Genomic DNA, 17,407 nt, shown 5'->3' on the forward strand with positions numbered 1-17,407 from the left:
TAAAAAAAAAAAAAACCACTTTCAGAGTTTCTCTTCAAAATGCAGTATGTATGACATCTGTACAGTGTTTAGTTCTTGTGCAATAGATAATTTAAAGTGTTCCTGGACTTTTTTAACACACACATGTATGTAAAGTATAAGAAGGATATTACAGAAACATACTTAATATTGATTTAGCAGCTGTCAGTATCTTCTTCTCAGAAGCATAATGCCATTACATGTCCAAAAATGTACATACCTTATGTGATTGTTGTATGCACACATTGATAATTTACAATAAATGAATTGTATTTATATACACAGTCAAATTGTGCTGACAGTAAGGAACATATATAAAAGCATATTAAAAGTACAACTAAACAATGTAAGAAAATATAGTTTGCTACCTACTGTAAAGAAGAGACGTCAAGCTGCAGACAGGCATGATTAAAAGACACTCACATATAGCTTTCGACCACAGCCTTAGTCAGTAAATAGGGACACACACACACACACACACACACACACACACACACACACAAACACAACCACCAACTCCAGCATCTCAGCCTGAAATGCAACATCACGTGGGATGCAAGCAGCAGTCTGGAAAGGGTGGGGAAGGGGAAGGGATAGTAGTCTGTGGGTAGGGAAAGAGATTAATGCTGTCTCGTGGACTAGACTGCCAACAGGCACAGCATCAGGAGGTTGTAGGGCAGAGAGGTGGGGAAGAAAGGAGCAAAAATGGAAAGGAGTGGGGAAAGACAGGCAGATGTGTTGGCAGAGGGCTGCAAATAAACTGGATTGGGAGCTGAGCATGGGGAGGAAATGATAGGTCAGAGGGGGTGGAAACTATTGGGTGGAGAGTTTGGGGAAACTATGATTCCATAGGTTGAGGGTGGGATAATGATGTGAGCGGAGAATATGTTGTAAGGATAACTCCCATCGGTGCAGTTCAAAAAAGCTGGTGGTGAAGGGCAAGTTCCAGATGGCTCGAGTAGTGAAGCAGCCATTGAAATCAAGTGTGTTCTGTTCAGTTGCAAGCTGTGCCACAGGGTGATTTAGTTTGCTTCTTGATCACAGTTTGGCAGTGACCGTTCATGCTGGTGGACAGCTGGTTTGTAGTCATACCAATATAAAAAGCTGTGCAATGATTGAAGCAGAGCTGGTAAGTGACATAGCTGCTTTCACATGTGGCCTGCCCCTGACGAGGTCATCTTTACTGACAAGGGCTGTGGCTGAAAGCTATATGTGAGTGTCTTTTAATCGTGCATGTCTGCAACTTGATGTGTTTGCCTTGCGGTAAGTAGCAATTGTGTCTTTTCCTACATTGTTGATATTCCTACCTGGAGTTTCCATTGTTTGATTAAAAGTATAACTTTGGTATACAAGGGAAATTATACATCATAGATATTAAAAAAAAAACATGGTACATAATTCCATATAAGCTGTTGCTGATAGTAATTAGAATACCTTCCCATTCAATTTGTGTATGAAGAGTGGGCAGAGTGAGTGCTTAAAAGTTGGCTTTTGTTGGATAGTTGGTGTTTATCTTTATGTGCCGGTTAATGTTTTTCAGCGTCTCTGTGAACACATTCTTGGGTCAAAGCTCACTGTGACCATTTATGTTGCCCATTTTTGTATATATTCAATCTCCCGTCTTAGTCCTGTTTGGTGTGTGTCCCATGCACTTGAGCAATAAGAGAGTTTTGTAAGCAGTGTCCTTTGTAGACTGATTGTATTTTCCAGGTATAATTCTGGTGAACTGAAATCTGACATCTGTTTTGCATGCAGCCGGGTCTGACCATTCTGTTTAATATCCCTAAAATTACTACTCCCAAGTGTTTGTAGTTCACTGATTCCAGCTGTGACTTACCGATATCATAGTCTTAGGATACAGTGTTTTTGGGTTTTGTGAACTGTAAGAGTTTTCATTTCTGCACATTTAAAGCCGATTACAAATCTTTGCTCCACTTTGAAATCATATGAAGATCTACCTGATTTTTGCACCTTTTTTCTAGACAATATTTCATGATAGGTAACTGCATCATCTACAAAAAGACAGAGGTTCTATATCTAAATCACCCAGCACTGGTGCAAGAATTAAACTGGGGTAGTGCTATTAGATTGTCATTTGAAAAAGACCATTTGAAAATGGAGAAGAATGCTTCTACTTCTGATTCAGTTGCAGCTCCTGTGCCATCCTTGTGTGTCTGGACACTAAATTCAGTGCCATGTACCACCTGTACACGTAACTAGAATTTCTTTGGTTTTGTGAGAGATGTTTTGATGTGACTGTGATACATTAGTCATTGAAGAGTTCAGGGATTATCCTTTTCATGGCCAAATGCGTTTCCTTTAGCATGGCTTCATCAATAACCCTATGATTTGTTTTACGCCTTGTTTGCAGTAGCCACTGTTTCCTTAACAGAGACTGTGGATGGCCCCTTTCACCCTGTACTGTTTTATTAGGTACACTTTCTGAATGCTTGGTCAGTTATACTTCTAAACTTGACTACAGTTCCTCTACATGTTTCTGCCAGAGCTAAATGTTTCAAGTTCCTATTGAAATATGACACTACTATACCTTAATGTAATTTACTAAACATGTAAATCTTTCAATTTGTTTTCATTATTATGAAAAGGAAAGTTCCCACTCACTATAGAGCAGAGATGCTGCATCACAGATAGGCACAACAAAAAGACTGTCACAATATAAGCTTTTGGCCTTAGGCCTTTGTCGAAAATAGACATGCCCTACACGCGCATGAGTGCACACGCACAAGTGCGAGCGCACACGAGCGAGCGCACACGAGCACGAGCGTGCACGCGCACGCGCACGCGCACACACACACACACACACACACACACACACACACACACACACACACACACGCACCCACACAAACGCACGCGCGCGCGCCCGTCTGCAGCCTTTGGCAGCTGAAGCCACACTGTGAGCAACAGCAGTGTGCATGACAGGAGAGGCAACTGGGTGGGTGTAAGGAGGAGGCTGGGGCGGGGAGGGGGAGGGATAGCAGGGTAGGGGTGGGGCACAGTGAAGTGCTGTTGCGGAGCACGCAAGGATGAGGTGGAGTGAGAGTAGGGCAGCTAGTTGCAGTTGGGAGGTTAGACAGGAGAAGGGGAAAGGTGGGTTTGGGGGGGGGGGGGCAGAAAAGGAGAGATGTAAAAAGACTGGGTGCGTTGGTGGAATGAGGGCTGTGTAGTGCTGGAATGGGGACAGGGAAGTGGCTGGATGGGTGCAAAAGATGAGTAACGAATATTGCAGGGGGAGTTCTCACCTGCACAATTGAGAATAACTGGTGTTGGTGGGAAAGATACGTATGGCACAGGCTGTGAAGCAGTCATTGAAATGAAGTATGTCGTGTTGAACAGCGTGCTCAGCAACAGGATGGTCCAGTTGTTTCTTCGCCACAGTTTGTTTGTGGCAATTCATGTGGATAGCTAGCTTGTCGGTTGTCATTCTCACATAGAGTGCAGCACAGTGGTTGCAGCTTAACTTGTAGATCACATGACTGGTTTGACAGGTAGCCCTGCCTTTGATGGGATAGGCAGTGTTCGTGATCGGACTGGAGTAGGTGGTGGTGGGAGGCTGTATGGGACAGGTCTTGCAACTATGTCTATTATAGGGATATGAGTCATGAGGTAAGGGGTTGGGAGCAGGGGCTGTGTAGGGATGGATTGAGTATATTGGGTAGGTTTGGTGGATGGCAGAATACCATTGTGGAAGGGGTGAGAAGGATAGTGGGCAGGACATTTCTGATTTCAGGGCACAATGAGAGGTAGTCGAAACCCTGGTGGAGAATGTAATTGAGTTTGCTCTAGTCCTGCATTGTTCTGAGCTAAGAGGGGAATGCTCCTCTGTGGCTGGACAGTGAGACTTTGGGAAGAGGTGGGAGACTGGAATGATAAGGCACAGGACATTTATTTTTGTACAATGTTAGGAGGATAATTGCCGTCTGTGAATTCTTCAGAGAGACCCTTGGTATATTTCAAGAGGGACCACTCGTTACTGTAGATGTGATGACAACTGATGGCTAGACTGTATGGAAGGAACTTCTTGGTATGGAACAGGTGGCAGCTGTCGAAGTGGTAATATTGCATGTGGTTAGTAGGTTTGATATGGACAGAGGTAATGATGTAGCCATCTTTGAGATGGAGGTCAACATTTAGGAATGTAGTTTGTAGGGTTGAGTAAGACCAAGTGAAGCAAATGGGGGATAAGCTGTTGAGCTTCTGGAGGAATGCGAATAGGGTATCCTCCCCCTCGATTCAGATCACAAAGATGTCATTAGTGAACCTGAACCAGGTGTGGTGTTTAGTATTCTGGGTGTTCAGGAAGGATTCCTCTAGATGACCCATGAATAGGTTGGCATAGGATGGTGCCATGCAGGTACCCATAGCAGTACCCCAGATTTGTTTGTAGGTAATGCCTTCAAAGGAGAAGTAATTATGGGTGAGGATATAGTTTGGCATGGCGACTAGGAAGAATGTTGTTGGTTTGTAATCCATTGGGTGTTAGTGTAAAGGGAGGTGATATTAATAGTGACAAGCAGGGCACCATGTGTTAAAGGAACACGAACTGTGGAGAGTCGGAGGAAATGGTTGGTTTATATAGGAGGGTAGGTTCTGGAAATAGGCTGAAGATGTTGATCTATGAGAGCACAGATTCTCTTAGTGGAGACACAGCAATTGGCCAAAATAGGGCATCCTGGGTGGTTGGGTTTATGGGCTTTAGGAAGCATGTAGAAGGTAGTAGTCTAGGGAGTGGTAGAGGTGAGGGCAGACATGGACTTCGGGGAGAGGTTTTGGGATGTGCCTAAAGATTTGAGGAGAGACTGAGGTCCTGCTGCATTTCTGGAATGGGATCACAGTGGCAAGGTTTGTAGGTGGACGTATATGACAGCTGGCGGAGTCCTTCTGCCAGGTAATCCTTGCATTTCAAAATAACAGTGCTGGAGCCTTTGTCTGCAGGTAGCGTTATAAGGTCAGGATCAGTTTTTAGGTGGTCGACTGCAGTTCTTTCTGCAGATGTAAGGTTAATTTGCATTTGGGGAATGATGATGAGGCAAGTTTTGAGGTTAAGAAATTCTGGAAAGTTAAGAGGGGGTGATTTGGGGGTAGTGGGGGTGGATCATGGTTGGATGGAGGAGTTGACTCAGTCAGATAGGGTTCAACATTGGTCTTTGGTTGGGTTGGTGGTGGAAAAGTGTTCCAAAATGTAGGGACTGGGAGGAGGAGAGAAGGGCTTTGACAAGTCCTACATGATTGAATTTGTGAGCGGGGCAAAAGGTGAGACCTTTGGAAAGGACTGATATTTCTGTGGGGCTAAGGCTTCTGGAGGAAAGGTTCATGACTGTGTTTCTGGTCTGTTGAGGTTCTGGATTCTGTGTGGTGGTGGGAGGGAGTTTTGGAGGGTGGAGTAAATGTTTTAATTCCTATTTTTTCTTTGTGAATGCTTCTATTGCTTTGTGATCATTGATACCAGTTTTAATGTGGACATTCTGAAATAAGCCAGTTCCATTTTTCTCCTGTTAGCTCTAATGTATCTCAATCATGAGCGAGTTTCCAAACAGTTTCAGAGAAGACATTTATTATTGTTTCACAAGATGTCTGTAACATTTGTCACTTACAAAACCGACTAAACTGTAATTATCCCAGTCAAGTTTCATATGATTAAAACTTTCTCTGATGACATTATGATTGGGAAAGTTATATTCTAGTGAATTTAGGTTTTCTATAGAATGTTTGGTCTCATCTGGTGGCGAGTCTGGTGATTGATGAAGGAATTGAATTATAAATTTTGCCCATTATTCATACTGAATCTTCTCCAAACAACCTCGCCTTCAGCTTCAATTTCGATCTCAGTGGATTTGAATTTGTTGGCTGTGTTGATGAGTAGTTCACCTCTATTTCCATTTAGCATACCCTCTTGATGTTCAGTTAGATTAGATTTGCCCCCAAAATTTCCTTGATATCAGTTTTGGGCTTTAGTCAGCTTTCTGTTTCTCCTGTGTGAGCTCCACAACTTTTTAGGGACACTTCAAACAATGATGATATGTGGTGAATGCTTGGGCAATTAACTGCTAGGATTTCAAGTCTCATCTACATGGGTTTTTTGTGTGTGTGTGTGTGTGGGGGGGGGGGGGGGGGAGGAGGGAGATTGGCTTTGGATCCTACACTATTGCTTTGAGGGGCACACCCTGTGATGAATTTCTTGGCTATCTTGAACTCGTAGCATATACAGCTGTTAAAAATATTAGTGACATCTGTGTGTTATGTTTTTTTTATATTGGATGAACTGTTTTTACTTCACATGAAGAAGAGTAGACCATTCAATAGCGTTTACAAAGGAGTTGTAAATCCAGTAGCCTCTTTCTGTATAAATATCAGTTGTATATTTTCTTTCCTCTTTACCTCTTTTTGGATTTTTTTCTGCTGAGGCTTATGGTTAGCACTCTTTGTGTTGTATGTGCCTTGACTGCTTGTTCTGTGCCAACCTACTTATCTCAGGGGAGCACTTACACCCAATGTCCTCAGTTATTTGTTGGATATATTCCAATCTTTGTCTACCTCGACAGTTTTTATTCTCTACACCTCCTTCCAGTTCTATGATGTCTTTACATGTTTGCTACCATCCTTTTCTTGTTCTTGTCAATGTTTTTCATATATTTCTTTGCTTACCAATCCTGTGGAGAACTTCCTCGTTTATTTTCTTATCAGTTCATCTAATATTCATCATCCTTCTACAACACCACATTGCAAATGCTTGGATTTTCTTCTTTTCTGGTTTCCCCAATATCTGTGATTCAGTCCCATTCAGCATTTTGTTCCTGATGTACATTCTGTGAAATTTTTTCCTCAAATTAGGCTCTTGTTTAATAGTAATAGAGCTTTTTGGCCACAAATGTCCTCTGTGCCTCTGCTAGACTACTTTTTATGTCCTTCTTGCTCCATCTGTCATAGGTTATTTTGTTTCCAGTGTAGTGAAATTCCTTCACATTATCTACCTCATGGTCACCAATTTTGATATTAAGTTTATCACTGGTCTCATTTCTACTTCTCTGCATTATTTTTATTTTTCTTCAGTTTACTGTCAATCAATATCTGTGTTTAGTGACCAGTGAATACCACTCCGTATGGCTTCAGAGAGGATAACAATATCAGCAAATCTTATCATTGATATTCTTTCACTCTGGATTTTAATGTCACTTGTGAATCTGTCTTTTATCTCTGTTATTGATCCTTCAATGTGCAGAATGAACTGTTGGAGAGAAAGACTGGAGCCCTGTCTTACACTCTTTCTAATCTGAGCAATTCATTCCTGGGGTCCCATTTTTTTTCCCTTCTTCAGTCTTATACATATTGCATATTAATGAACTTTCCTTATACATTACTCAAACATTCTCAAGAATTTTGAACATAATGTCCTGTTGAATGCTTTTTCAAGGTCAACAAATGCTATGAAAGTCTGTCAAGTTTTCTTAAGTGTTGCTCTCATTATCAACTACAATGTCAGAACTGCTTCTCTGGTGCCCTTTCTTTCCTAGACCCAAACTGATCAGCACCTAAGAGATCTTGAATGTTTGTTTTCTTTGTCTTTTTGCTACTCATGCATGAAGTGTTAAGCTGATTGTACAATAATTCTCATACCAATCTGCTCTTATTATTTTCATAAATATGTATATATCTGCTCTTATTATTTTCATAAATATGTATATGATATATTTCCTAAAGTGTGATGGTATGTCTCTAGTATCATAGACTCTACATGCCAGCTTGAGTAGTTGTTTGGTTGCCATTCTGCCCCAGTGATTTCAGAAATTCCGAAGGACTGTTACCCATGCCTTCAATCTTACTTGATTGCAAGTTTTCCTCAGCTCTGCCAAACTGTGAATCTAAACTTGATCTCCTGTGCCCTCCTTATCAACTTCCATTTCTTCTTCTATCACTTAATCAAGCAGTTTCCACACATTGAAGTGGTCCTCGGTGTACTCTTTCCACCTATCTGCTGTCCCTCTCTTGCATTTAACAGTAGAAATCCTATTACACTGTTAATGTTGACTTCTTTGCTTTTAATGTTATTGAATGTTGTTTTGACTGTTCAGTATGCTGAATCAGTCCTTCAGATGGCAATTCCTTCGTTGATTTCCTCACGTTTTTCCTTTGGCCGTTTTTTGCCTTTGCTACCTCACACTTCTTATTTATTTCATTCCTAAGTGACTTTTATTACTGTGTTCCTGTCCTTTTCCTGAGTGTTTTTTTACTTTCATCTTTTGTCGATCAGTTGCAGTATTTCTTCTGTTCCCCGAGGTTTCTTTGAAGTTACCTTCCTTGTACCTATATTTGTCTATCTAACGTCCATGAGGCCCATTTTAGATATGTCCATTCCATTTCAGGTGAGCTGTCTGTTGTGGTATGCATTATTGTAATATCTGTGGGCTCAGAGAACTTCAAATGCATCTTATTATTCCTCACTATCCCACTTTTTTCCGTGCTGATTCCTGGGGATGATTCTCTTAAACTTAAGTCTGTTATTCATCATTACTAAATTATGGTCTGAGTCTGTAGCTGCTCCTGGGTACAATCCAATGACTCATTCCGAAATCTCCATCTCACCATGATGTAATCCAGCTATTATCTTTCCATGTCTCTAGGGCTTTTCCATGTATACCACCTCGTCTTGTGATTTTTGAATAGTATATTCACTATTACTAGCTGCAGTTTACTGCAGAACTTGATCGTCATTCCCCTTTCTCGTTTTGACTACAAGGACCGTATACCAGGCTCATATACTAGACCCATATTTTCAAATCTTCTATTGCTTCCCATATTATAACATTCTGATCACCCATGATGTTGGATTTTCATTTACCTTTAAACACTGAGTGAAACCTTCAATATCCTCACATACTGTCTCTCTCTCTTCATCTTATGCTTGTAACAAAGGTTTATGTACCTAAATTATTGTTGTTCGTGTTGATTTGCTGTTAATGCTTACGAGAATAACTCTCCCAATGAATTGTTCAAAGTAGTTCAATCTCTGACATACCTCCCTATCTAGATTGAGCCTTTGCATTTTCCTTTTCAGATTGTATAACTTCCCTACTACACACACACTTTTGACATTGCACACTTCAACTCATGGAATTTTGCCCTTTTGTTGCTTGTTTAATTTTTTGTTCTCATGGTCACCTCTCCCTTGGCAGTCCCCTACCAGAGATTCAAATGGGGGACTAATGTGGAATCTTTTGCCGTTGGAGAAATCGTCATGACACTATCTTCAGTTACAGGGCTCATTTCCTGTGAATACACATTACGTGTCTTAAATGCAGTGGTTTCTATTGCCTTCCGCATCCTCATGCCATTGATAATTGCTGATTCTTCCATCTTTTAGGAACTGTTTCCACACACCAAGGACAAAAGGGTGCCCTGAACCCCTGTCTGCTCGCCACCCTCTTTGATGTGGCTGTTGGCAGAATGAGGGTGACTTCATTAGTCAGCAGTCTTTGCCTGCCATGCCGATAATTTTTATTCAAAATTTAAGAAGTGGCTTAAATCAAACCTGGGACCCAGGACGTTTTGATTACTAGTCAAAGATGCTACCCTTAAACCACTGCTGTAGCAGTGGTCAGATACTCTGTTTCCTATTCACTAGTGACGTCTGTCTTTGAATCATATCCACCTGTTACGTGGGCCCATAGTGTCACTGTGTGTGTGTGTGTGTGTGTGTGTGTGTGTGTGTGTGTGTGTGTATCACTACGCCGCCTTTCCTGGGTTACTGTAAATTTTGATAATAAATAATAACATTGTAATTCTTTCTCCATCTGCCCTCTGCTCCAGCTAAGAACACTTGGCCAATGCCGAAAGAATTATTTACTACACTCCTCTGACTGGCTTAATGGGGCTCTGTGCTGCAGCACTTGTTTTAAGACATATTGTCGCAGAAAAAAGCAAGTTTTGGTGTTGTGGGCAGTAGTTACAGCAATAACATTTCCATAAAGTAAATCTAATTTATTGCTATAATTACATAAAACAAATTGTTAAGTTGAAAAATATTGATGACATAGTATATACAATTGAATTTAGTTATTTTTATTTATTTTTATGTTCTAGGCTAATCGGTGGTGTGCAAAGGGAATAGACCTTCTGGCATCACAGCACATTGAAAAGTGGTCTTCATCTCCAGAAGTGGCTGAACAGTGCTTATCAGAAATTCAGCAGTATATTGCAAGTGCAGAAGAGTTCAAGCTTAGCAGTCCGAAAGAGTTTCGGACACTTTTTCAGGATTCAATAACACCAGAAACAAAGGCACTTGTCACACAGGTGTGTGGGATCCTTATAAATTTTTGGACTTACTGTAGTTGAATTCTGAGAATAACAATAGTTGAATCGATCCTTTCTCTCTCTGACTTTTTATTTTCTCATCTTTGTAAATTTTCCACATCAGCTACAGCTACATAAACAATTAAGGACATATTCTGTAGTTTCAAAATTGTGTTTGTATTTTGTGTGTTTGATCCCCAGTAATGATCCTACAAGGACTGAAAGGACATAGAAGCATATGCAACTATGGTGCTTGAAACTGCTGACATGGCACTAAGGACGTAACATGTTGATGACCTTTCTCTGTCCCCACCCCCTGTGCTCTGCCTTGTCTTTCTTAGTATGTTCACTTGAATACAATTAACAGGATTCATCCTTAAAAATTTGTTTTGTTACACAGTCAAGGAACTTATCATCTGAGTATAATTTGACAAATTTGTTTTCCTTCTTTGAGCTCAAATCATTGCAGTTCGTTTCCTTTATTATCAAATTTTAATCACTGTGATGTAATAAATGTTCCTTCATGAAACATAAGTAATAGAAGAAGTAAAGGGACAACTCAAAATATACTTGAGGCACTGAATAGTCACTAGCAGCACAAATGAGATCATAAATGTTGCTAAACTTCGTTGGATGTGTGTTCTACGAGAGTGTGTACATGTATTATGTTAGACCTGAAGAAAAACTTGTCTGAAAGCTTAGATATTTTTCCTTCTTGTTTATTTGCTTATCAACTACACAATGCCTTTGCTATATAGTGAGTAGTTACCTTTACTTTTCCCACAATTTTAGGTTATTGCATTCTGACCAATTGCAAACATGCATGACGGCTCTGTTTGTCTTCCATATCCCCCAAATCACATACTGTTAACTTTCCAGAATTTCTTAATGTCGAACATTGCCTCACCATCATTCCCCAAATCCCTCAACATGCAAACTAACCTTACATCTGCAGAAAAAACTGCAATCCATCACTTAAAACCTGATCCTGACCTTATAATCTTACCTGCTGACAAAGTCTCCACCACTATTGTTTTGAACTGCAAGGATTACCTGGCAGAAGTACTGAGTCAGCTGTCAGATTCATCCACAAACAAACCCTGCCAGTGACCCCATTCCAGAAAACCAGCTGGATCTCCAGTCTCTCGTCAAATCCTTAAGCCCATCCCAGAACTGTCCATATCTCTCCTCACCCCTACCACTCCCCACATGCCTACCTTACACAGGCTCCCTAAAGTCTATAAATCCAACCACCCAGGATGGCCCATTGTGGCCAGTTGCTGGGCTCCCACTGAGACATCTCTGCTCTCATAGATCAACATCTTCAGCCTATTACCCAGAACCTTCCCTCCTATATAAAAGATACCAACCATTTCCTCCACTGACTCTCCACAGTTCTTGTTCCTTTACCACCCTGCTCATCACTATTGATGCCTCCTCCCTTTACACAAGCATCCCTAATGCCCATGGCCTTACTGCTGTTGAACACTACCTTTCCTAACGCCCAATGGATTGCAAACCAACATCCTCCTTCCTAGTCGCCATGACCAACTATATCCTCACCCACAATTAATTCTTCTTTGAAGGCTTTACCTACAAGCAAATACGGGGTATGTCTATTGGCACCGTCATGGCACCATCCTAGGCCAACCTAATCTTGGGTCATCTAGAGCAATCCTTCCTGAATACCCAGGATACTAAACCCCACACCTGGTTCAGACTCACTGATGACATCTTTGCGATCTGGATCAAGCGAGAGGACACCCTATCCACATTCCTCCAGAACCTCAACACCTTCTCCTCCATTTGCTTCACTGGTCCAATTCTGCCCAACAAACCACCTTCCTAGATGTTGACCTCCACCTCAAAGATGGCTAAATCATTACCTCTGCCCATATCAAACCTACCAACCACCAGCAATACCTCCACTTCTACAGCTGCCACCCATTCCATACCAAAAAGTCCCTTCAATTCAGGCTAGCCACCCTTGGCTGGTGCATCTGTGGTGATGAGCGGTCCCTCTCAAATTATACTGAGGCTCTTACTGTGGCCTTTACAGACTATAATTATCCTTCCAACCATGTACAATAGCTGATTTCCTGTGACTTATTTTTCTAGTCACACACCACATTCCAAAGCCCCACCATCTGGTCACAGAGGGGCATTCATCTCGTGACTCAGTACTGCCCAGGACTGGAGCCACTGAATTACTTTCTCCTCTAGGTTTTTGACTACCTCTCATCATGCTCAAATGGGAAATATCCTACCCTCTATCCTTCCCACTCATCCCACTGTGGTATTCCACCACCCACTGAACTTACACAATATCTTCGTCTATTCCGTACACTACCCCTGCTCCCAACCCCTTGCCTCATGGCTCATATCCCTGTAATAGACCTAGATGCAAGATCTGTCCCATACAGTCTGCCGCCACCACCACCACCACCACCACCACCACCACCACCACCACCACCACCTACTCCAGTCTGGTCATAAACATTGCATGTCCCATCAATGAAAGGGCTACTTGTGACACCAGTCATGTGATCTACAAGTTAAACTGCAACCACTGTGCTGCATTCTATGTGGGCATGTCTGCCCACATGAATGGCCACCGACAAACTTTGGTCAAGAAACAAGTGGACCATCCTGTTGCTGAGCACACTGTTCAACACAACTTTCGTCATTTCAATGACTGCTAGACAGCTTGTGCCATGTGATCCTTCCCACGAACAGTAGGTTTTCTGATTTGTGCAGGCGGGAACTCTCCCTGCAATATATCCTTTGTTCCTGTAACCTCCTGGCCTCAGCCTGTGTTAGTCATTGTCCTTACCGATCTAGCTCCTTCCCTGTTACAATTCCAGCACTACACAGCCCTCTATCCCACCAATGCTCTTTTTATTTCTCTCCTTTTCCACTACCCCCCGCCCCCCCTCCCCCCTTCCTCCCCCCCTTCTGTCTATGGCATCCGCCACTATTAATCTCCGCACCGAGTAATGCCACGCTATTATGCACGGCCATGAAACACATTGTTGGCCCCGATTCTCTGTGGGTGGCCTGCTGCTAGCATCACAGGCTGACATTTCTGCGTGCATGCGATCCAAACCACAGCATCTGGCCACGGATAACACTCAAAGACTGGCAGCCAGAATATTCAATGACACCAGCCACCAGCTCCGTTAACTACAGAGCCTTATTTAACACTGCCACTGACATCTACAAGTCAGTTCTCATTGTGCTATGTTCTAATGTACAACTCAGGAGAGCTGGGCTGCAGTGGACCTGCTGCTTGATGTTGATTCGGCTCCGCTCTAGACTTAGAATCCGAATGATATTCTGGAACTGGGACTTCAAACTCCACTAGGCTTAGTATATCAACGGACTTGTGACTCTGCCTTCAATGTATATAATTTCCACAAAGTGTTCATCAACAACTTGGCTCTTTGTAACATAATTTTTTGAATCAGTGTGTCTCAATAAACTGTAGAATGGTGACATATTTGTTGTCGTATTCCTGGTTATAACACCGCCTAACCTCCAGAGTGCACCTAGCTTCCCCACCCTCTATTCACCTCATTCCTGCACACTCCCACTTGCATCACTTTACCATCCCCCACCCCTAGCTTGCTATCCCTCCCCCTCCCCCGCCCCAGCCTCCTCCTGACCACCACCTGGTTGTCTCTCTCTCATCATGCGCTGCTGCTTGCAGTCTGACTTTAGCTGCAGAGACTGTGGTCGAGCGCGCGCGCGCGCGTGTGCGTGCGTGTGTGTGTGTGTGTGTGTGTTGTGTGTGTGTGTGTGTGTGTGTGTGGGTGTGTTTTGTTGGCAACAGAAAATAGAATTTCTTTCTTATATCTGCTATTAACCTGGTTCCTGTCAATGCATTCTTTCGGTACACAAAATTGCAGTTTGCTTATGTCTGGTGACAGATTTGGACTCTGACCACAATCTATTGGTTATGAACTGTAGATTAAAACTGAAGAAACTGCAAAGAGGTGGGAATTTCAGGAGATGGGGACCTGGATAAACTGACTAAACCAGAGGTTGTACAGAGTTTCAGGGAGAGCATAAGGGAACAATTGACAGGAATGGGGGAAAGAAATACAGTAGGAGAAGATGGGTAGCTTTGAGAGATGAAATGGTGAAGGCAGCAGAGGATCTAGTAGGTAAAAAGACGAGGGCTAGTAGAAATCCTTGGGTATCAGAAGAAATATTGAATTTAATTGATGAAAGGAGAAAATATAAAAATGCAGTATATGCAGTAGGCAAAAAGGAATACGAACACCTCAAAAATGAGATCGACAGGAAGTGAAAAATGGCTAATCAGGGGATGGCTAGAGGACAAATATAGGATGTAGAGGATTATCTCACTAGGGGTAAGATAGATACTGCCTACAGGAAAATTAAAGAGACCTTTGGAGAAAAGAGAACCACTTGTATGAATATCAAGAGCTCAGATGGAAACCCAGTTCTAAGCAAAGAAGGGAAAGCAGAAAGGTGGAAGGAGTATATAGAGGGTCTATACAAGGGCGATGTACTTGAGGACAATATTATGGAAATGGAAGAGGATGTAGATGAAGTGAAATGGGAGATACAAAACTGCGTGAAGAGTTTGACAGGAGCACTGAAAGACCTGAGTCAAAACAAGGCCCTGGGAGTAGACAACATTCCATTAGAACTACTGACAGCCTTGGGAGAGCCAGTCCTGACAAAACTCAACCACCTGGTGAGCAAGATGTATGAGACAGGCGAAATACCCTCAGACTCAAGAAGAATATAATAATTCCAATCCCAAAGAAAGCAGGTGCTGGCAGATGTGAGAAATTACTGAACAATCAGATTAATAAGTCACGGATGCAAAATACTAACACGAATTCTTTACAGACGAATGGAAAAACTGGTAGAAGCAGACCTTGGGGGAGATCAGTTTGGATTCCGTAGAAATATTGGAACACTTGAGGCAATATTGACCCTACGACTTATCTTAGAAGCTAGATTAAGGAAAGGCAAAACCTACATTTCTAGCATTTGTAGACTTAGAGAAAGCTTTTGACAATGTTGACTGGAATAATCTCTTTCAAATTCTGAAGGTGCCAGCGGTAAAATACAGGGAGCGAAAGGCTATCTACAATTTGTACAGAAACCAGATGGCAGTTATAAGAGTCGGAGGGACACGAAAGGGAAGCAATGGTTGGGAAGGGAGTGAGAGAGGATTGTAGCCTCTCCCTGATGTTATTCAATCTGTATATTGAGCAAGCAGTGAAGGAAACAAAAGAAAAATTCGCAGTAGGTATTAAAATCCATGGAGAAGAAATAAAAACTTTGAGGTTTGCCGATGACATTGTGATTCTGTCAGAGGCAGCAAAGGACTTGGAAGAGCAGTTGAATGGAATGGACAGTGTCTTGAAAGGAGGATATAAGATGAACATCAACAAAAGCAAAACGAGGATAATGGAATGTAGTCTAATTAAGTCGGGTGATGCTGAGGGAATTAGATTAGGAAATGAGACACTTAAAGTAGTAAAGGGGTTTTGCTATTTGGGGAGCAAAATAACTGATGATGGTCGAAGTAGAGAGGGTATAAAATGTAGACTGGCAATGGCAAGGAAAGCTTTTCTGAAGAAGAGAAATTTGTTAACATCAAGTATAGATTTAAGTCTTATAAAGTCGTTTCTGAAAGTATTTGTATGGAGCATAGCCATGTATGGAAGTGAAACATGGACGATAAATAGTTTGGACAAGAAGAGAATAGAAGCTTTCGAAATGTGGTGCTACAGAAGAATGCTGAAGATTAGATGGGTAGATCACATAACTAATGAGGTAGTATTGAATAGAATTGGGGAGAAGAGGAGTTTGTGGCACAACTTGACTAGAAGAAGGGATCGGTTGGCAGGACATGTTCTGAGGCATCAAGGGATCACCAATTTAGTATTGGAGAGCAGCGTGGAGGGTAAAAACTGTAGAGGGAGACCAAGAGATGAATACACTAAACAGATTCAGAAGGACGTAGGTTGCAGTAGGTACTGGGAGATGAAGAAGCTTGCACAGGATAGAGTAGCATGGAGAGCTGTATCAAACCAGTCTCAGGACTGAAGATCACAACAACAACAACAACATATGTCTCGTGACTTCCTTGTCCCCCCCCCCCCCCCCCCCTCCCCCCATACAATGTCCTATTGAGTGGTGATAACAATAGATTTGAATTTGCTGCACAATTTCTTACAGAAGCTGCATCTGCATCCTGATATTTTTGTTGTTAATTTCTCTGCACTACTGGAAAAATGCTCATTCACAAAACTGCCCTATTCCTATGAATTTTCAGTTTACCTATCCCAGTCCTTTACGACTAAATTAATTTGTTTTGGAGGAATAATGTGGGACAAACTAGTCACTAGTTAGATTATCAGATTTATTTTATTAGTCTTTTCTAATTTAGGTGTTTTCACACCCATCTGTAGAATGTGCACATTTAATTATTACAAGAAACAAATTATACGTCTAATATTTATTCTAAAAATTCGTATATTTTTCTTCCTTTTCATTAACTTTGTTACCAAAATTTTAACACTATATAGTGCAAACACAGTTTGCATATCTCATACTTGAGAACTTACAGCATAACAACATTTGTGAGAGGGCTAAAAGCCATAATCAGTTTTGTTTTCCATTATCAACATGCACATAATTTATTGACAGGTTGTATTTAGCTTTACGCACTATTACGTCTATGCCACTTCTGTTACTTACAGATTTACTTTGTTAGAATCCATATCCACATACACATTACACATTTGATTGAAATAGATTACATCATAATATTAATATGATAAGAATATTTTGTTACTTGGAAATTTATACTACACCCTAGTCAAGTCCATACAAAAGATTCCATGTTGAAGCTGAATTCACAATGACTGACAACTGATTGAGAGTTAATCAGTATGCAAAATAACATCATAGTGATTGTCTGCTGACTGACTGAACAATTCATCCTACCTTATAACCAGTGATGCGGTTCAGATGAACTATTATAGTTAATTTTCCATTATTTTTAAGTAACCCCCATTCACACCTCCAGCTC

At 41.5% G+C, this 17,407-nt stretch overlaps 1 protein-coding gene across 1 annotated transcript in view; it reads left to right on the top strand.

Annotated features, from left to right (window-relative positions):
• The window catches only part of LOC124797666 (guanine nucleotide exchange factor DBS-like), a 222,900-nt gene that overhangs the window by 106,403 nt on the left and 99,090 nt on the right, over positions 1-17,407 (top strand). Inside the window, exon 12 of the mRNA XM_047260803.1 lies at positions 10,117-10,326. Coding sequence (XP_047116759.1) covers positions 10,117-10,326 — 210 coding nt within the window. The remainder of the gene's footprint in view (positions 1-10,116; positions 10,327-17,407) is intronic.

Source organism: Schistocerca piceifrons, chromosome 1, assembly GCF_021461385.2.
Source record: "Schistocerca piceifrons isolate TAMUIC-IGC-003096 chromosome 1, iqSchPice1.1, whole genome shotgun sequence".
Taxonomy (NCBI): domain Eukaryota; kingdom Metazoa; phylum Arthropoda; class Insecta; order Orthoptera; family Acrididae; genus Schistocerca; species Schistocerca piceifrons.